The 19,162-nt window shown below is 39.1% G+C and overlaps 1 protein-coding gene and 1 non-coding gene across 3 annotated transcripts; both read left to right on the top strand.

Moving 5' to 3' along the window:
• Window positions 1-135: 135 nt before the first annotated feature.
• On the top strand, window positions 136-254 carry LOC149052632 (5S ribosomal RNA). Its single transcript, XR_016182132.1, has one exon. It is a non-coding gene; the product is annotated as a 5S ribosomal RNA (ribosomal RNA).
• Window positions 255-10,456: 10,202 nt separating this feature from the next.
• On the top strand, window positions 10,457-18,272 carry LOC113683030 (uncharacterized). Of its 2 annotated transcripts, none has more exons than XM_089204919.1 (6): window positions 10,457-12,173; window positions 13,767-13,886; window positions 14,055-14,090; window positions 15,153-15,217; window positions 15,617-16,561; window positions 17,131-18,272. In XM_089204919.1, exons 5-6 carry the CDS (start codon window positions 16,515-16,517, stop codon window positions 17,453-17,455), a joined length of 372 nt encoding a protein of 123 aa, XP_089061045.1. In that variant the 5' UTR covers window positions 10,457-12,173; window positions 13,767-13,886; window positions 14,055-14,090; window positions 15,153-15,217; window positions 15,617-16,514; the 3' UTR covers window positions 17,456-18,272. The 2 variants fall into 2 exon arrangements, with proteins under 2 accessions (XP_089061045.1, XP_089061047.1); XM_089204921.1 differs by having other exon boundaries at window positions 15,150-15,217.
• Window positions 18,273-19,162: the final 890 nt, after the last annotated feature.

Below are 19,162 nucleotides of genomic sequence, written 5' to 3'. Positions count from 1 at the left end.
TAGAGTATCAATTTCTTAGGGTTAGAGTAACGAAACTAGGGCTTTAGAATTTCAAATTCGCCTACACTCAAAGATGTGGCCGCTTTACAGCCTGAACCTGGCCGATAACAAGCACAATTTCGACCCCATTTCCTCGTCTACGACCATACCACAGGAAAAGCACCGGTTCTCGTCCGATCACCGAAGTTAAGCCCTGTCAGGCGGGGTTAGTACTTGGATGGGTGACCGCCTGAGAATACCCCGTGTTGTAGGCTTCATTTTTTGTCTTGCGAACATCTCTAAACGTTTTATCCCAATAAATAGCTTTCCATACACCACAATTTCACATAGAGAGCCGTAGGTGAGTGAGGAACAAAATCAAAGCAAAAAACGAGGGGGGGAAAACACCTTTTTGTCAAAAATCGGCCAGCTAATGGCGAAAACTCTAGTGCAATCGACTTTTCTTACAGAGCGCGCGTGAGCCAGTGAGCACGCGCGAGATGAACAGTTTATGATGTCAAATTCTACTTCTGTGATATCAAATCATTCGAAATAACGATAATAAGGAATCGAAAAAGAAAAGGGAACGCCAAGTGGTCCGCCAATCAAGAGCACCAAAGACCCCAGCAAACTTCACCACACAATGTGGAGAGACCATACTTTCGGACAAAAGGAACAGGTAACAGGCCTTGGTACTCGAGATTGACACAGGGGAACAGACATGAGCGGAAGACGCGCCATAGACGAGGGCATCACGAGACACCGAAAAAGACCCATCCAGACCGCGCCAAGCAAGATGAAGAGACCTATAGAAGGGTGGCAAGACCCTGGGGTGATAGGAATATGGCCGGGAAAGAACGTCAAGAGGGGAGGCACCAAAATGAAAGTTAAACCAAAATGACATAAAAGAAACCCAGCCAGAAGAGGAGGAGGCGAACCTCCTCACCCATTGATCGAGAAGAGCCCAGACTTTAAGTTTAACATCGACCACCGAAAAACCACCAAACGACAAGGGTTGGACAACAACAGAGTGCGAGACCAGTTCACACTTACCAGACCGGAAAAAGGAGAAAGCAAGAGAGGAAAGTTCCTTTAGGGCCCAAGGAGGCATGTGAACGAGGGACGCCACATACCAAACCCGGGAAAGGGCCAGAGCATTAACAACCAGGGCCTTGCCACGAAATGAAAGAGAGCGAGAACGCCAGGAGTTGAGTACGCGTTCCACAGCATCAATCCTGGGGCGCCAATTATCAGCCTCTAAATCACCCATACCGATGAAGACACTAAGGACCTTGAGCTTAGAGGACGACCAGTCCAAAGCAACCAGGGGGATCCACCCGACCACACCAGCCACCCAGCCAGAGCCCTTTAGATTTGGACTGCTTCAACTTCGAACCCGAAGCTTGCTCAAAAAGAGCATACGTCTTGAAAACCGCAACAATGGCATCATCCGATGTTAAGATAAGAGACGTATCGTCCGCATACTGAGAGATTGGAGAAAGCGGAAGCACCCCAGGAAGACAGACCAGAAATGCGGGGATTACAGCAAATGTTGACCGCCAGCACCTCGGAGACCAAAACATGCAGCAAAGGCGACAGGGGACAACCCTGCCGCACACCGCAAGAAAGGCTAAAGAAAGATGACAAGTAGCCATTAACATTGACCGCACTCTGAACCCGATGGTAGAACAAATCTACCCAAGAAATGAAGGAGGGGCCAAAGCCAATGGTACACAGAGCGGACTGCATGAAAGACCAGTCTACACGGTCAAAAGCCTTCTCCTGATCCAGGGAAAGAATGGCCACCGAGGCGCCAGAGGAGGAGGCATAGTCAGCGACATCCTGAAGGAGTCTGACATTTTCGCCTATAAACCTCCTGGGGACCCCGCACGACTGGTCCTTAGCAACAACAAGATGGATTACTTTGAGCAGCCGCCCAGCAATAGCACAGGAAGCCAACTTATAATCAACGTTAGAAAGGGTAATCGGCCGCCAGTTACGAGGGTCAAGGCGATCACCCTTCTTAAAAGACAATGAGATTATGCCTCTGCACTGAGAAAGAGCCAGGGAACCCGAATCGAGACAAGAATTTAAGACGGAGACAAGATACGGACCGAGAACATCCCAGAACTTAACATAAAATTCCACCGGCAGACCATCCAGCCTGGGAGCCTTGCGCCTGGCCATACCGAGGAGAGCAGAAGAAACCTCCATAACTGACAGATGGCCCTCACACAGAGCCGCCTTATCACCGGGGAGGACAGATGACAAGTTCCCCAGGAGGGCGGACTGAGCACAGGGGTCAGTGTCAGAAGCAGTGAAGAGATCTAAGTAGAACAAGGACAACGAACGACACAAATCAACAGGAGAGGAGACAATAGAGCTGTCGCTCTCCCTTAGCGCAGAAATCCAACGATCCGCAGACCATTTCTTCTCAAGGCGGAAAAAATAGGGAGACAAAATCTCACCCTCCTCGACCCATCTAACCCTAGCCTGAACCTGAGCACCCCTCACAGCCTCAGAGTCCAGGACAGCCAATTCAGAGAGGGCAGAATGATAAGGCCCAAGACAAGACATGAAACCAGCATCCACCTTGGACTTCAGATGGTCAACAAGATGCACAAGAAGGTCCCTATTACAGGACCAGGCGCCTGACCTTGGGCAGCAATAACGAATAGAGAGCCCTTTGATGCGGCTCTTCCCCTCATCCCACCAATCCGCCAGCAAAAACAGAGATTTCAACAATCAGCTTTGTTGCTGTTGTTATATGTTAGAAAATTCTTGTTTCACGATTGAATCAGGGTTATTCATTGCTCTTGCACGCAAAGTAATATTGCCAAGGCTTTCATTAAAAAGAAGCTGGCTCTAGAAGGAAACAAATTAACACCTGTTATCCTTTAAGCTTTGAGTAGCCAGTCACATTTACTTGGACAGTACCTAGGGCCATAAATTAACAACTGGTTTCTGCATTAGCATGCAGTCACTGAGAATTATGAAGTACTTGGAAAGTTTGGAAAGCACTGAAGATGTGTTAGAGTTTCTGTTAATCAAGCCATGAGCAGGAAGGCAATAAATATGGACTGGTAGAAAATAAGACGATTTCTGTTTTCTCTATTATATGTGTGTGATATATATATATATAATTTTTTTTTCCTTACCATAGGAGCTATAAAACATAAATTTGGCGATGCCAAAATGAACAAGAAGTGGCCTCAAATAAGGCTCTCCTTGAATCAAAAATGCTTGGATTCCAAGAGAAAATTTCTCATTGTGGAGGGAGATGTTAACAAGTCCACAGACTGAATGAACTTTTTTATACAAGAAGGAAATATATGCAAATTAATGGTCAAATGCTAATTAAGATGAGTGATAGTGAGCTTTAATTATTTGAACACCTTTGCTTTAGTACAAAAAGTTTTTTTTTTTGTTTTCATACTTAAATTACTCTAAAAGAAGAAAAGCCATTGCAAACTGATACATGTCCCCACCCTTAAGGTTAGCACTCGAGCTTTTGAGACATAGACAATATTTTTTAGTGTTTGTTACTGCTTTTGCCAGTGCTGGTTTTAGGGAGTGGGTGTGCTTTTGTAAAAATGGAAACCGAGCTTTAATTCATAGTATTGCAGTGCATTTTGTATTTCTAAATACAAAAACTCTTCTATTTAAAAAAAATAACCAAAACAAGTATCACAAATCATTGTTTTTTATCATTAAGGGAAAATAGCTGTCAAATTTTTTGAGTTATTAATACAGTAATTCAATTTGATAGAAAAAGTTTTATCCTTGTCTTGCTGCTACTTTTGCTTGAATATATTAGCAAATTTTTGAAGTGGGAAATGTATAATTATAGTGTTGTTTGAAGTGTTTTTCCTTTAGATATAATGGCTTGTTTGTGCAAGGATTAATGATACTTTAAATCAAATTGTCATTTAAATCAAACAAGTTCAACCGTTAATGTTTCTTATCGAGATCTTTGTTAGAAATTAATTTCACAGTGTTGAGAATTTGCAATAAATTTTGCATAGATGTTAGATAAAGAAATTCTTTCTTGGTTGTGATCTCCATTCCTCACTCATCTAGTTATTACATATTGCATAAACCATTATATTTTACCCGCAAATTGGTCTGAAAAAAAATTTATGATATCTACTAATTTAAACAGATTCTGCAAACATTCTTAAAAGTTCTTTAAGAATCTTACAAGATCTTGAAGTTCTTTTGAAGATCATTTAAGATATTGTTGAGAATCTTAGCAAGTTCTTGTGAAAACTTGTAAAGGTATTTAATTAAGATTCTTTCCACAGGAATCTTACCAGATCTTGTAAGATTCTTGTAAGTTTCTCACTAAGATACTTATCAAGATTCTTAGTTAAGAATCTAATAGGATCTTGTAAGATCTTGTCACAAGATTCTTACAAGAATCTTGTAAGATCTTACAAGATCTTGTACGATCTTGTCACAAGATTCTTTCAAGATCTTGTAAGATTCTTGTACGATCTTGTCACAAGATTCTTACAAGAATCTTGCAAGATCTTGTCACAAGATCTTGTAAGATCTTGTAAGATTCTTACAAGATCTTGTAAGATCTTACAAGATTCTTGTAAGAATCATGTGACAAGATCTTACAAGATCTTGTAAGTTCTTACAAGATTCTTATTTAAGAATCTTAGTAAGAAACTTACAAGAATCTTAGTAAGATCTTAATAAGATTTCCACCTGGGACACTAATAACATGTACATCAGTGACTTTTTTTTGGTTTCTATGCTTCTCGTTCATCATCAAAATATATAAAAGTTTTAAGTTGTTGCCATAAAATGTGTATATTTACTGTATAATATACTTCTAAATGTTCTTATTGTTCAGTGCAAAGCAAGAATTAAGACAAAGGGTCCCTGCTCTATTGAATCACGGACCTATCACTCAAGGAAGCTAATTCCACCCTTTCAACAAAGTAGGCATGACTGTAAGTAAGGTACTGAGTTTGATGTAAGCTTAAATTTTGATACTCTTGTGAAAGTCTTCCAAATTTTCCTATTCCAATATATGGTCTCTTTTGTGTCCATGTAAAAGAAAGTTATCTTTGAATTATTATTTACTTCAAAAGGTTTTATTTTCTTTGTATATTTTCATAATATGCTCTGGTCATCAATGTATTCAAATTAAAAAAAATTGTAAACATTAGAATAAGTTTGAATTTGTAAGTATGGCTGTAAAAATTTACTATGGTTATTCTTGAGCAGAATGCTCTGAAACTTCCTTTTTTTGAACCAAAGATAGAGTCACAAATCATATCAGATTGTAAAATTGTTTTGATTGAGAGGTTAAATCTAACACATTGATTGAACAAATAGAACACCCTGGGATAAAACTCTTTGTACAATGAGGACACTTCTTATGGGATCACTCACGGTTTCTGGGAAACCACTCGATTTTAAATCGTCACGATTTATATGTCACTCGATAAACGATTTTCAACGAGACTCGTTTGTTCGAGAATAGAGACTCGGGACTCGTTTGTCGAAACGAGACTCGTTCGTCGAAACGAGACTCGTTCGTCAAGACGAGACTCGTTAGTCGAGACGAGACTCGTTTGTCGAAACGAGGCTTGATTAAAAAAATAGCTACACGGAGTAACACTCTGGTATTTGCTTCCTCTTGCATAGACCTTAGCTTCCTTGTTGTTGTTCCGATCTAAGAGACTTCATAGCATCGATCCTCGGCTGTTACAAAGATTTTCTTTCCAGCGAGTCTTTATCTATCTCATTTTCGCACTATTCTGAGAGGAATTAGGAGCAACTTATTCTTAGAATTGGAAAGGAATTTCCGCCACTGGAATGTTTTGTTGTCTACCCTGATGTTTCTGAATCCATTACCGCTTTCCGAGCCTCTCTGCTCTATCTCTCTCAGCATTCTTTACTGAGCTATCTCGTTTAACATCAAAGACTACGCCAATACACTAGTTTTCTGTTCCTTCATGCAAAACTATTGACATCATTCTATCAGCCACCTCTGCAAATGTTTTTTGGTCACCTCGTATCTTCTGAACCATTGTTATTCCGTCAATAGTTCGTGCACTCCGCTCTCGCAACGAAGAAACGCCATGTACTTGTCAAAAAGATGGACAGAATTGACACTACAAGCACTGGTCATATACTTCTGGAACAACCTTTTGCAGATATCATCACAAAATCACCAATCTCACCAAATAAGCCATCAACGATACTCTTGGACTGCTTATAATTCTCTTCTATCCAGGGCCTAAATCCTCGCCACGCCAGTCTCACAAGGGCTTCATGCACGAGTTTGTGGAGTCTAACACAACTATTGAACCTGCGTCCCTGTAGAACTTCTCCAACAGAACCTTCTGCTATCACACCAGACTCTACACACAGATCCTGCAAGCCAGTATCTTTGAAGCGCTTGCCAGTGATGGACAACATGTTGCATGTTGTGTGGAATACTTCCATTTTCATCACCATATCTTTAAATTTCGCGCTTTGTTTCCATTGTCTCTCGCTTGCCTTTGCATACAGTGTTTAGTCAAAGACAACGACGATGTTCTTTAACTTGAGCGTATTCTTTTTCTTGAGGGACTGCACTAGAACCTCGTGAAGAGTAGCCATTTCAGTAGCAGGTACATCGATATTCGGGAGATATCTGATGACATCCAGTGAGATTTGAACCTCATTACGGACAGAAATGTTAAATCCAGTCTAGCCATTGGCTTTTTGGCTACCCCGCCAGAAAGAGTTTCCTCCAATCTATCGATATTGTCCCACGCGAGTGTTGTGTTGATATATGGCTTGATAGTTTCAGGCAAAGGAACGATCCCATACCCACATCGGTGTGGCATCTGGATAAGTTGAACATTGTTTGGCATACGGTAACAGCATTTGCTTGAGTAGTTTTTGTAGTCCTGGAGTAACTCCGTAAATGATGTCCTGGCCAAAAGAATCAACAAAGCGCGGAGGCGATCGGGATATTCTGCGGGGATATGTGTGTTCCCAGTTAAGAGAGTGTATAGAAACGCATCTAGTTCTAGTTTGACTGCACTTTCACATAGCTCAACATGTTTCGGAGGCCATGATATCGTACTAATATTTGGGAGAAGTGCATCACGGAAGTACAGGCCAGCTTGCTGAATTTCCTTGATTTGAGATGCACAGATTTTGGGGTAGAACAAAAGCTTTCTATTATCCAGGAGATCTTCAAATTGCAATAAGTCACCCAATTCTGTTTCCAACTTTCTCCAAAAATTTTCAGGGTGGATTTGAGTATTTCATTAGCGTACATTGATCGCATGTAAGACGTCAACTTCTTTTAAATAAAATCGTAAAATTGTGGCTTTTAGCCGAAAATTATTTTGAAATCATGTTTTATGTTGAAGATACTGATTTATCTTCTTTAAAGAAAAAACGAAGAAGTCATTTGAAATAATCGTTTTATTGTCAGCCTCGTTTCCACGTTAAAGCAGCATCTTTTTCAATAAAGGAGTACGCAAGAAAATGGCGAGAGTTACTCTTTCACGGTTGCTATCGAGTGAATTTGATAAGTCTTTCACACAATCTTTCATCAGGTAACACTCGCATTTTCTACCCCTGAGAGGTAATGAGAACCTTCTCTGGCCCATGGACTACTCTTGTTGCGTGCACAACACGCGTGCTATGGTGTATTTCAATCGAAGGATTTCACACTGAACATGATTCAGTTTGCTAAATCAAGCTAGCGATTTTTTTTTTTGGATAAAAGACAAATATGGAAGGTTCACATTCTAAAATTTTTAAGCTGATGTTGTTTCAAGATTTTGATTTTGCTTCACTAAAAAGAATGAAGTAAAAATGGCATTTCTTTCATTCTGTAACAACTTTGAGCTCAAGTCGTATTTTTTAGAAATTGCCTTTAGTCAGTAAAATGATATGCATCTTACAATTGGAGTGTTCAACACAACGGATGATAGTCATGAGTTTTTTTTTTTCCAGCACTGGGTACTCATCATTTAACCACATATCACACACACTGGAGGCACTTGACTTCATCTTCTTTTGAAACAGTCACAGTGGTCATGGCATCAAGCAAGTCAGGAGCTCTTCCTTCCATTTCTTTAATAAGCTGCTCCAAGTGAAATCTTCAAGGGAAGACTAAAGTGGTACTATTCCTTGTTACATGTATGACATAGAGGCTAGCAGTTCCAGGCTTCTGCACACTTTTCATCAATCTCCTCTAAAAACTGTAATCTGACACAAGGTAGCAACATGATAGTCTTTACTGCTGCAGCTGGAATGCTTGTCTGCGATGCAAGCCATAGCTTATATACTTCATCCTTTTTTTTAAATTTAGCATTTGCATGTTCCGTCAACTAAATATAAAACAGAATGTAACTTTCCTAATATTGGTAACTATTTTCACTTTGAGTGAAACTCTCTAGAATGTTTGTAATCATGGTAAATTGGACAGAAATTTCGACATGGAATTTTGAATGACGCACAAGTATAATGTGGTTGTGAAAAAAAAATGTTAATCACAAAACAAGCTGTAAATGTAATATTGTTAAAAGACAAAATTGACTTTCTAGCAAGAATTTTCATTATAGGTGTTTTTCGACTTATTTAAACGTTGAAAATGGAAATGATATATTACCATAAGCCAGTCAGTAAAAATTATAATAAGCCAGTTGATCATTTCTTATTCCTTTTGGCGGTCTTATGTTAACACGTTCGACACCTCTTTTTCTTAGAGGTGACCTGGGGTGTAAACATGTAGTACTTTTCATACGCCCTTTCTTCTCTGAATTTTCTGTTTATTCTGTCGTTATGTAGCAGTCTTCGAGGACTATTTTCTCTTAGGGTATCTCCTCGACTATGATTTGAATTATGTTAGTAGGTTAATTATAATTTTCATATAGTCAATCTTGTTTCTGTTTTGCCCGAACTTGACTGTATGACTGAGAAATTTAAGGTAATATAATCAGGGGACTTATACAAATAGCACTTAGCTCTCTTGGAGGCGGTACCTTGGGTACGCCCTTTCTTCTCTGAATTTTCTGTTTTTTCTTCGAGGAATTATAATTTTTACATTGTCAACCTTGTTTCTGTTTTGCCCGAACTTGACTGTATGACTAAGAAATTTAAGGTAGAAAATCATTTTGTACAGCGTAAACATCTGGAAGGTACCTACTTAATATGCGTACTCCTCTCTGCGTAGCTTGACGTAATTCGCTAGTGTAAAAGCATGACGAAGGTTAGAGATTGACAGCTCAGTAAGGGTCACCTTTATAAGCGGTGACCCACACTTTCCTCCAAAGATCAGAGCTAGTCCCCGCTGTGTAATAAAAGAGAATTAAAGACAGAGTCAAGTGAACAGATCGAGTGTTAGAGTTTTAAATCTGACAATATGTAAAACCTTCATACTAAAGGACCTCAGGATTTCTATGGCCAGCCTTCCCAAGTATTTCAATCCCTATTGATTCCTTGGTTGTCTCTTCAAAATCTTAAAACTGTAGACTTTCCGGGTTCAGAGAAGGTGGCTATAGGAAAAACATAATCGTGCCGCTTTCATTCCATACATTCAATCGATTTCTTGTAGCTGTATAGAAAAGTTGCGGTTTTGGATCAATGATAATCTTATTTGTATTTTAAGGAACATAAAAGATATTCTTTTAAATTATAAAATAATACATTAACAAGAGCAGACTGCTGCGGTGCCCACTTGGAAATTAAAGTTCTCTGCCAATTTAAGTAAAGGTATAGGCGGTAAAAAAGGGACAATTTAATGTATCACAAGCTGAGATTCATATATAAATATGAAAGGAAAACCTCTGTTTTAACATCTGAAGTGTCTTCTCGGAGTACCTTAGACGTGGGTATAATGGATTTTTATAACGGTTTTCTTGATGCAAAGCAGATAGTGAAACTGTGGCCTGAGAAGGGCTTTGAATGGCGACAGACCTCATTTCTGTGTTTTCAAATACAGAACCCTTTCTTCGCGATCTTCTTTGCATGTCAAGGAAAACTTCTCGATTTCTTCTTTGATATTGAATACATATATGTTATTTGCTGGCTGGGAGGTCCGTATGGTGAAAAACTGTGACCGAGGTCTTGAAAATACTGGTAGTTGATATAGAGGTGATGCAAATTTAAGAGAGATGCCTCAGCGAAACATTTTCATTTCCGTAATGATAAAGGTGATTTAAAAGGCTTCCAAACAAACTTTGAAACATTATTTTTACAAGTATCTGTCACAATCTGACACCTGTCAATTAGAGGGTGCGCAAGAAAAAAAAAGCGTAGGAACATTTAAAAACCAACAGAACTAGTTCGGCAAGGACTGTCACAACAATGTTTTCTTCAAAATCAGTCAATGATCTAACGGAAAGTATTATTCACTCTCATCGACCATTCATTCATGTACGAAGATTTACCTCTGTTCATTAAGTAAACGGCGAAGAAAGTAATTGAGTAAATTCAATTTTAATTTGAAGTTGTGAGAGTTTGCTCGTTTGTTTGCTGTAATGGCGTGTTTAATTCTGGTCTTTCCTTCACAAAAACTAAATTCGAACGGCACACTCCAACGAGACACAAGGGAATTTAATGCAGCCTTTTCTCAAAAAATTCCTTCAATTTCTGTTGTGCAATTTACGGTACAAATGTCCAAATTGAACGGAATTGGAAAGACTCACCGGGAGCGTATATTTGTTGTAGAACTTAAATTAAAACTTCGCTCGCTCTTTCACTATGAACAAATTGCTCGAGAAAATTCAGATATTAAATGAATGAAAGTTCCATCATTTAGTTTAACTGTAACCAAATACCTCACGTTTCAACTTTCTGGGTACTTTTTGTGAACAATTAAAATTAATTGCAGACAGTTTTTAGGCCGCTTGTCAACCACTGTATTGACACTATTGTTTATACAAATTCATTCTGAAACCAATATTTTTCTGTCAACCAAAGTGATTTGATATAGAGAAAAGAGAGGATTCATAAGTTATTTATCGGCTTGAGGTAGTGACCGACGTGTTTGCTTAAAAATACTGCCCAGCCGGAAAACGAGGTATATTTATGAAAAATGACAACAAAAGTTGGGATGTACTTGGCGACTCACGAAAGCGTTACCGTGGCCCGTGGGCAGAGATAGGAAAATACTGACCGGGTAAAGAACCAATCAGATTGCAAGATTCGTTACCGTGCCCTCTAAAAAAACAATAAAAGATTGTAGCGAGCATGCCTGACAATTTTTTTTTTTTAATTTTTTTTTTTTATGCTATTCTGATATTGTACTTTTCTACAATTACATATCCGATCGCTTGCACGGCCTCTTCAATGCCTTCTTTTCTGCTTTTTACTCCAAGCAACTTAATAAAATGATTTATTTCTACTTGTACGTCTTTGGCAGGAACAACAGCAATCCATCGTTCTATGAAAAACATCTCGCCATTGCAGCATGCAGCGGCTTTGGTTGGATGTTTCCCACGCATCGACAGGAAGTTTACAATTGAAAACTTTTAGGCAAAAACAAACAAAAAAAAAACCCAATAGTTAAAACATCGATCGATCCCTTCTGAAAATCACACTTTCTGTGTGGAGTCCATCGTTCTTCCTATCAACCAATCCAAAAATTGATTGATTCACTCTCCCTGAGGTCATTTTTTAGCGACCATACTGCTGACAAGAAGCCAAGATAACCCTGGGTTCGAGATTGAACTATCCCATGAAAGGTCCTTGAGGTTAACAGACAATAGAGCCGTTGTCTTCAAACGAATCAGACCACAACAACAGTCAAACTTTGATAAAAAACAGAACTTTTCCACAAACTTTGCGGGAATATCACACAATTTAAAACTACTCAAACTGTTTCTTGAGTCGTTGCCATCAAGGTCGTAATTTACATCTTTGATTAACGGACTCCGCGCACGCCTTTTTTTCTCTCTGATGTATTTTTCCTTTTAATTTTTAACAAGCACAGCGTGTGCCAACTTGGTGTGACAGCTCTGAAAAGAAACCAAAGGTCCGCCTACAGCCTCCGCAATGGCACGCGTTTGTCGAGAATGGCAGTCGTTTTGGAAGTTGATTAACGGGAATGGAATGGAATGGAGTACATCGCATAAACAATCCATGTCTGTGACATGATGACACATCTATGCTTTTGAAATGATACCGGTTGATACTTCATGCACAATGAAAGAGTCGAGAGCCAGGTAAGTACGTGTCTAAATTCAGCTAAATTGTACAAGTTCACAGTTCAACTTATGTTACAAGTAAGCTAGTGCCACGTAGCCCTTTTACAATATCGTACATGCCTAGCAAAGGTTTTGATTACCCTCCAATGGCAGGAAGGGTTTTGAGCGAAATTACGCGAAACAATTCCATGTTTGAATTAATTTGGCCACAGTGTTGCATTATTCAATAACTATTTCCATTCAAGCTTGTTTACTAGAGTCTTGAGATGCATCAAAATCGAACGCAGCTCCCATGAGGACTTAGGAAAGTTTTCCGTATAAAATTCCCTGTAAAATCAGTGTTACTACGTTCCGAAAGTAAATATGATCCATATCTTACTATGAACCGAGTTCGCTTGTTAACGAGAATACGGTTTTAATTTACCTTGATTTTGAACTCTGGCCTAGCTTAAACGCAGAACTTTTCTAGGACACGGAGAAGTGAATCAACTCCTTTAACCAAGTGCATCAAAAGGTCGATTTTTAAATCTATCATGTTCGTTCGTTCCGAAGTTAGCCTTTTTCTTGGATTAAAAATTAAAAATAATGTCAATAAGTAAATGCGTAACGGACGTGACCAAGCAACTATCAATACGCATTGTTTGCGGTATGATTTGGCTCCAAACTTCTTATTCAATGAGCAATTGGAAAAATAAGAAACTCTTAACGGGGTCGTGACCTTTTCTTGTTGAGTCCATAATATTAGGTCAATCTTAGCCGGTAGGGCTTGTTTAGTGCCTGTGAAAGAAGTATTCATTTGAAAAATGAGTGTGAGGGTGACACATAATTTTTGTCAAGGCAAGAATTAAGTTCAGTGGTCTACGTATACAGTTCAACGGTGAAACTACTTCAATTCAAAAGTTGACCTTTTCATGTGCCAAATATTGTGTATAAGTTACTGTAATTTATTTTGATGTCCAAGAATTCTATTTGTTCTTATATAAAAACAATGGATGCAAGTTCAGAATCTCAGCCAGTGAACTTTATCGTTTTGTTAGACCCAATTGGATGAGTAAGTCAGTCTACGAAAAGTTCTAGTTAGAAAATTGTTATCAAACACTCATTTGAAAAAGTTCTGGTCAAAGAAACTGAATTTTATGTTGTGAAAGACAAATTACCAGATGAAGTAAAAGGAAAGAAACATTGAAATGTAATGCCACATTAGCCACAATGCATAGTGGTTATGATTCTGTTGGATTTTCATTCATTTATCTCATGCATTATAAGGAATTTTAAAAGAGCCAAGAAGTGTAGATATGTTCTGTATTTTCCATTTTGTATTTATTCACTCAGGAGAAAAGGCACAGAATTTTTTGAGACTTATAGTAAAACCATATTGCATTACCAAGTTATTGAGGAAAAGAGCTTGAAAATTAGGCTTGTGGGAGAGGATTTTCAATTTAGCACACCAGCCTGGGAGAGTAAGGAGATGGCTGGGCTAAATAAAAAATGTATTACTTTCTGAAAACAGGTAATTCACCAATTCACTGAGTGCCAAAGCAATTAAGTAGTGGAATTATCACAAGCTTTGGTGGAAATCTGTTAATAATTAATTTATACATTTTTAAATAGGAAGAAAACTATCTATCATGATATGGCTATCTCAGCTGATGGGAAACATTGGAATAAAGGTTAAAATTCAGAAAAGGAGTATTTATGCACCCCATCCTCAACAGCTACAAGTTATGAAAGGCAAGTAAAACAGACAGAATCAACTTATTGAAATGGTTTCCACTTGATTAAAGTTGAGGGTGATATTTAAAAAATTCTACAGCACTCAAAGGTTCCTTTTCACTATCTTATAGACTTTTTCATGTTTCATTGGTAACAGTGTTTTGGCTAACATTTGTTCTTTTGCAGAAATTCAAACAATTCCCCTGGAGCTTGATTGCAAAGGTTAGTATGTGTGTCCAGTAATTTGTGTCAAGAATTAAACTTGCTTATAATACTAAGACTCGTAGGGTATATTGGAATTAAATTTTCTGCAAATCCAAGGCTATCACTTGCAGAGAATTCTAGGCCTAGACTCGCTCAACATGCTTGCTCTCTGACTCTGAGGATACTGGTCTTGGACTCGCTGAGGACACCAGGCTTTGACTTGCTGAGGATACTGGTCTTTGACTTGCTGAGGATACTGGACTTTGACTCGCTGAGGATACTGGTTTTTGACTTGCTGAGGATACTGTACTTTGACTTGCTGAGGATACTGGGCTTTGACTCGCTGAGGATACTGGACTTTGACCTGCTGAGGATACTGGTCTTTGACTTGCTGAGGATTTCAGACTCTGACTCGCAGAGGATACTGGACTTTGACTTGCTGAGGATATTGGACTTTGACTCGCTGAGGATAATGGGCTTTGACTCAATGAAGATACTGGACTCTAAGTCTGGCTCACTGAGAATAAGTCTGGTTGACTCGCTGAGAATAGGTCTGGTTGGCTCGCTGAGAAAAGGTCTGGTTGACTCGCTGAGAATAGGTCTGGTTGGCTCGCTGGGAATATGTCTGGTTGGCTCGCTGAGAATAGGTCTGGTTGGCTCGCTGAGAAAAGGTCTGGTTGGCTCGCTGAGAACAATTCTGGTTGGCTCGCTGAGAATAGGTCTAGTTGGCTCGCTGAGAATAAGTCTAGTTGGCTCGCTGAGAACAAGTCTGGTTGGCTCGCTGAGAAAAAGTCTGGTTGGCTCACTGGGAATAAGTCTGGCTTAAGACTTAGAGCATTGTCTCAATCTTATTTTTCTCTACTTATCAGAGTAAAGTGCAAAGGAAGAAAATGAAATTGATTGATCATTTTAGTCAGAAGTGTTAGTTTTAAACCACAAAATATGTGAATTATTTTTGTATTGCTATAATAAAAAATTATTTTCAACAATTCTGAAATAGGGTTAGTTATAGTGGGAGTATGTCTTTCTGTCACGAGAAAGACATACTCCCACTTGTTTTTCCTCCTTTTTTCCTAGTAGAACTGTCTAAGGACAAGTGATGGATTTGTGCTGTGTAACAATGAAGCTGTGCATGAATAGAAGTGGTAGGTGTGAATGATTTTTGTCTCACATTTGAACTTTAAAGTAACATCCCCCACCTTTCCTCCACAAAAAGATTACCAGAATACTAAATGCCAAGTTGTCAGCCCTGTCTCTTACAAGTTAGTTGATTTTTGGCACTTAATTTAGTTTACAATTTCCTATCCATGGGTTATATTTCTCTTCCTTGCCGTGGTCATAATCACTGCCATTTCTGGGTTTAACTTATTTATCATTCTCGACCTAGAGTTCCTCCTTGTCTGTTGGAAGTCACATCATCCATCTAAAAGGCTTTTTTTTACTGTTAAGAGTGGTTCATCTTCCTATTACCCACCCCTGTCATCTGAAATTGACTTTCCCTCAAACTTCACACCTCACTCTTTGTATTTGTTTCTCTTCCACAGTTAATGACTGGAATGGGAATTCATAGAAATGCAGTCCAATGATATTTATCATGTGTCAAATGAATCTTGAATATTAATAAAAGTCGTTCAAATATACTGGCTGACTAACCAAAATTAGTTATGGTAGCATGGGGGAAATCTTATGGGGAGATAATAACAACCCTCTTAATGTAATTGCTGTGGCAGACCCGCTTTCGCTTATGTCAGAACAAAATTATCGTGTAGACACTAGACAAAAACACGCTTTACTGACTAAGGATGATGTGGGTCAAAGGCCAAGTATTGGCCTGTGCGAGTATCCTTTCTGTATGCATTAGTGGTAATGAAACCTCTGGCGTCCCAATTTAATGACGTATCGAGGAAGGGAAAACAGGAAGAGCAATAACTGAGCCATAAAGAGCACTTAAAAGAGACGCGGCTTGCTCACACTCAAAACTCAGAAGATACACAACACGTTAATGAAACAGGACACGTTCTTGTTTGGAACCAGGTTGAGGTTATTGACCCGTAGGGTCAAGGAAGCCATCCATATTAGACTCCATCCAATAACATCAATAGGGATAGCGGTTGACAACATAACAGCCGGTCAACAACAAAGAGGACTTAAGCGGAAACAACATGTACTAGTCGGAAAAATAATGAGGAGCGAAACGCACGAATGACAGTGCACCAAATCGACCAATGACGACAAACAAAGGTGTAGTAGACATTTTCGAATATAGCGGTTGATAGTCTGTTATCGCGCTCCTTGGCTCATTGATTTTGTTATTTCGTGTGCAACATGGATCTCCTCTATTTTAGTAATTTAAAGCGTGCGAACCCTTCAAGGATAATCTGATGGTTTCAAAACTGGGGATTATTGGCCAATCCATTGCACTGCGGCGTGTGCAACCAAGACATGATAATGGTTCAACGAACCGATGCCCACGTGGACGGATTTCGATGGTAGGGAGGAGAATTTGTCTACTAGATTTCGCCTGAAAGTAATTATAGATCAAGTGTTCAGGCCTCAAATATTTTAGTCTTCGTTTTGTAGTATTCCGGTAAAAGATTAATTTTGACGAAGTCGATGGAGACTTTTACGCGAGAGAACATTATCCTCTAAAATGCGACTAAGAAGCTCAGCAATATAACCATAATTATGGTCAGTTAAACTCAATCTTATTTAATCTCCAACTTGATATGTTTGATTTAGGAAAATAAAACAAACACACAAAAAAGAAACAAAACGAAACCAAAACCAAAACAGCCTCAACATAAGCGCTTTAGTGATCATCTGCTCGTAATTTGTTCCTCGTGAACGACAGGCACCGCGCAGGTGGGCCACGGTTGACGCCCCGTTTTCAATTGATAAAATGTAAATTAAGTGTAGTTCGAGAGGATGTATGATTCCCTTGTCACTTCTTCATTTTCCATTTCGTTTTCCTTTTTTTTTCCCCGAGACAGCTTGGATATTAACGAATCCCGGCAAATGTTTAAAACAGTCGTCTCATCTTGTCTCACCCTTTGTTTAGGAGATACTATACTTGCAAGATGAAACGAAGCATTAGGACAAATTCTTTCTTTGCCAAGTTTCCGAAGCTACCTCTAGGACAGCTCATTATGCTAATATACTTCTGGTCGGTGGACCTGAGCCGCAAGAAGACGTCGCGGATGTTGGCCATCGCCAACAACCTGGTTTGCAAAGTATTTCGTGCCTTAGAGGATATTTGTTCTGTGGACTTGGCGACAAATCCATTTCTCCCGTTTCCGGTCGGAGGAGCGGCTGTTGTGAAATGTGACGAGAGTAAATTTAACCATAAAGCAAAGGTAAATTCAAAGCTTGCTAAGTTTAAGTAGCAGCATTTAATCAAATAAATTCCACCCAAGCTGATATGGTCTTATTCATAAAAACTCTTTAAAATATTACTCAAAGTACACAATTAGCAACAAGATCTAAAAAAACTTAATTGAAAGTGTTTTACTAAAATTGATAGTCTAAAATAGACTGTGCTGGACAAATCAGTTTTCTGACTGTGGATTGCAGACTGCATTAGCAAACAATCTTTGTTAAAACATTTTACGATGATCGAAGCAGTTACATAGAAAAAGTTATGACGATATCTTCTCTATTAGTACAACAGAGGAAGACGAGCCCCTGACTTATGGGTGTTTGGCGTTCTATACACAGCCTCAAGTCCAGCCAAAGGCTTCTACCAGGTAGTTAGGCGTAGGGATCGGGCAACTCTTTTGCCAATTTTGGCCAAGTGCTTGCAACCAGGAAGCACAGTGTACACAGACGACTGGGGAGCATATCGCAACTTACAAAGACACTTGCCAAACCGAGTTGCCCGTCATCGGGTTGTCGTTCACTCGGAAAATTTTGTGGATCCCGCAACTGGTATCCATACACAAGAAGCTGAGTCGGCGTGGGCCAACTTGAAAATGCCTCTTAAAGCACGGCGAGGAATATCCCGCGATGACCTCCAGGCCTACCTTGATGATAGAATGTGGAGGCAGTGGCGAGGTCTTGACGACATAATTGCTAATTTCTTGCCTGTGCTGGCCTCGCAATACACCAACTGCACAGTACAGTAGACTTATTTTTGCAGTCTAGTGAATTATCGATCGAGTCCTTCAATTATTAAAATGAAGTCCTCCAAAGATTAAAATGAAAGATGAAGTTGTGTTCTCCAGTGAATATTCACTTTCTCTTTTATTACTTCCTTTCAACTCTTACATCAACGTAGGTGCGTCATTGTTCACCTTTCAATTCCAGCAAATTTCACTGCGGTGTCGAATATTCTGTCGCTCCTTTAATTATGCGGCCCCAGGAAATGAACATGTCGGCATCATTTTCTGTGAGAATTGCTCTGAAGCCTGCTTTTTCACAATTAAATTCCTTTTATTTTCAAGTTCATTACCCGTGTACTTAAGAAATGTACTTGAACTAAACAAAAAAACAAGCTGAGAAATTGACAAGGTATGAAAGTAATAGAACAAACGAGAAAAAATCTTTGTTATTGAGTTTCGATTTGCATCGGCTTTCATCAAGAACATGAAAGTCTCTTATTATAATGAGCTACCCGTGCAAAATAAATAAGTTATTGCAAAAGTTTTTGGAAGAGAATTTAACTGGATCTTATTATTTCTGTTTTTTTCCTGCTTATAGTTTTAAAATTACACCGGAAGCTTTAAAAATTCTAGTATTTCCCACACCTTCCAATAACCCGCACCAACCGTTTGTAGAAAAACGAACAGATTACCAGCGGGTAATCGGCCGGAAACTACAGTCCTACATCAGGAAGGTGTCATAATCTAGCACCTAGACGAGTCTCTTGGGAGCATTTTCCACTTTTCCGGGAATAATGACAAACGAAAGTGTGAAATTTTGATAGTCGAAATTATTAGTCCCGCGACGTACATTTACGCAACACGCCTTTCACATTTTTAGCTACTCCAACTTTAGATGCCGATATCTAGACAACCAATCAGAGTATCGAAAAAAAGCCCGACAAACCTTTGTTAATTAATGCCGCCAATTTGCTTGTGCGGCGGCATCGGATA

The sequence above is a fragment of the Pocillopora damicornis genome, chromosome 1 (genome assembly GCF_964200805.1).
Source record: "Pocillopora damicornis chromosome 1, jaPocDami1.2, whole genome shotgun sequence".
Taxonomy (NCBI): Eukaryota; Metazoa; Cnidaria; class Anthozoa; order Scleractinia; family Pocilloporidae; genus Pocillopora; species Pocillopora damicornis.
This window is presented reverse-complemented; position numbering and strand designations above follow the sequence as displayed.

Excerpts from the sequence above, each read along its gene's own strand:
- LOC113683030 (XM_089204919.1), top strand. The coding sequence starts at position 16,515 with ATGATAATGGTTCAACGAACCGATGCCCACGTGGACGGATTTCGATG. Across the intron at positions 16,562-17,130 it reads CACGTGGACGGATTTCGATG|GAGATACTATACTTGCAAGA; the intron begins GTAGGGAGGAGA and ends CCCTTTGTTTAG.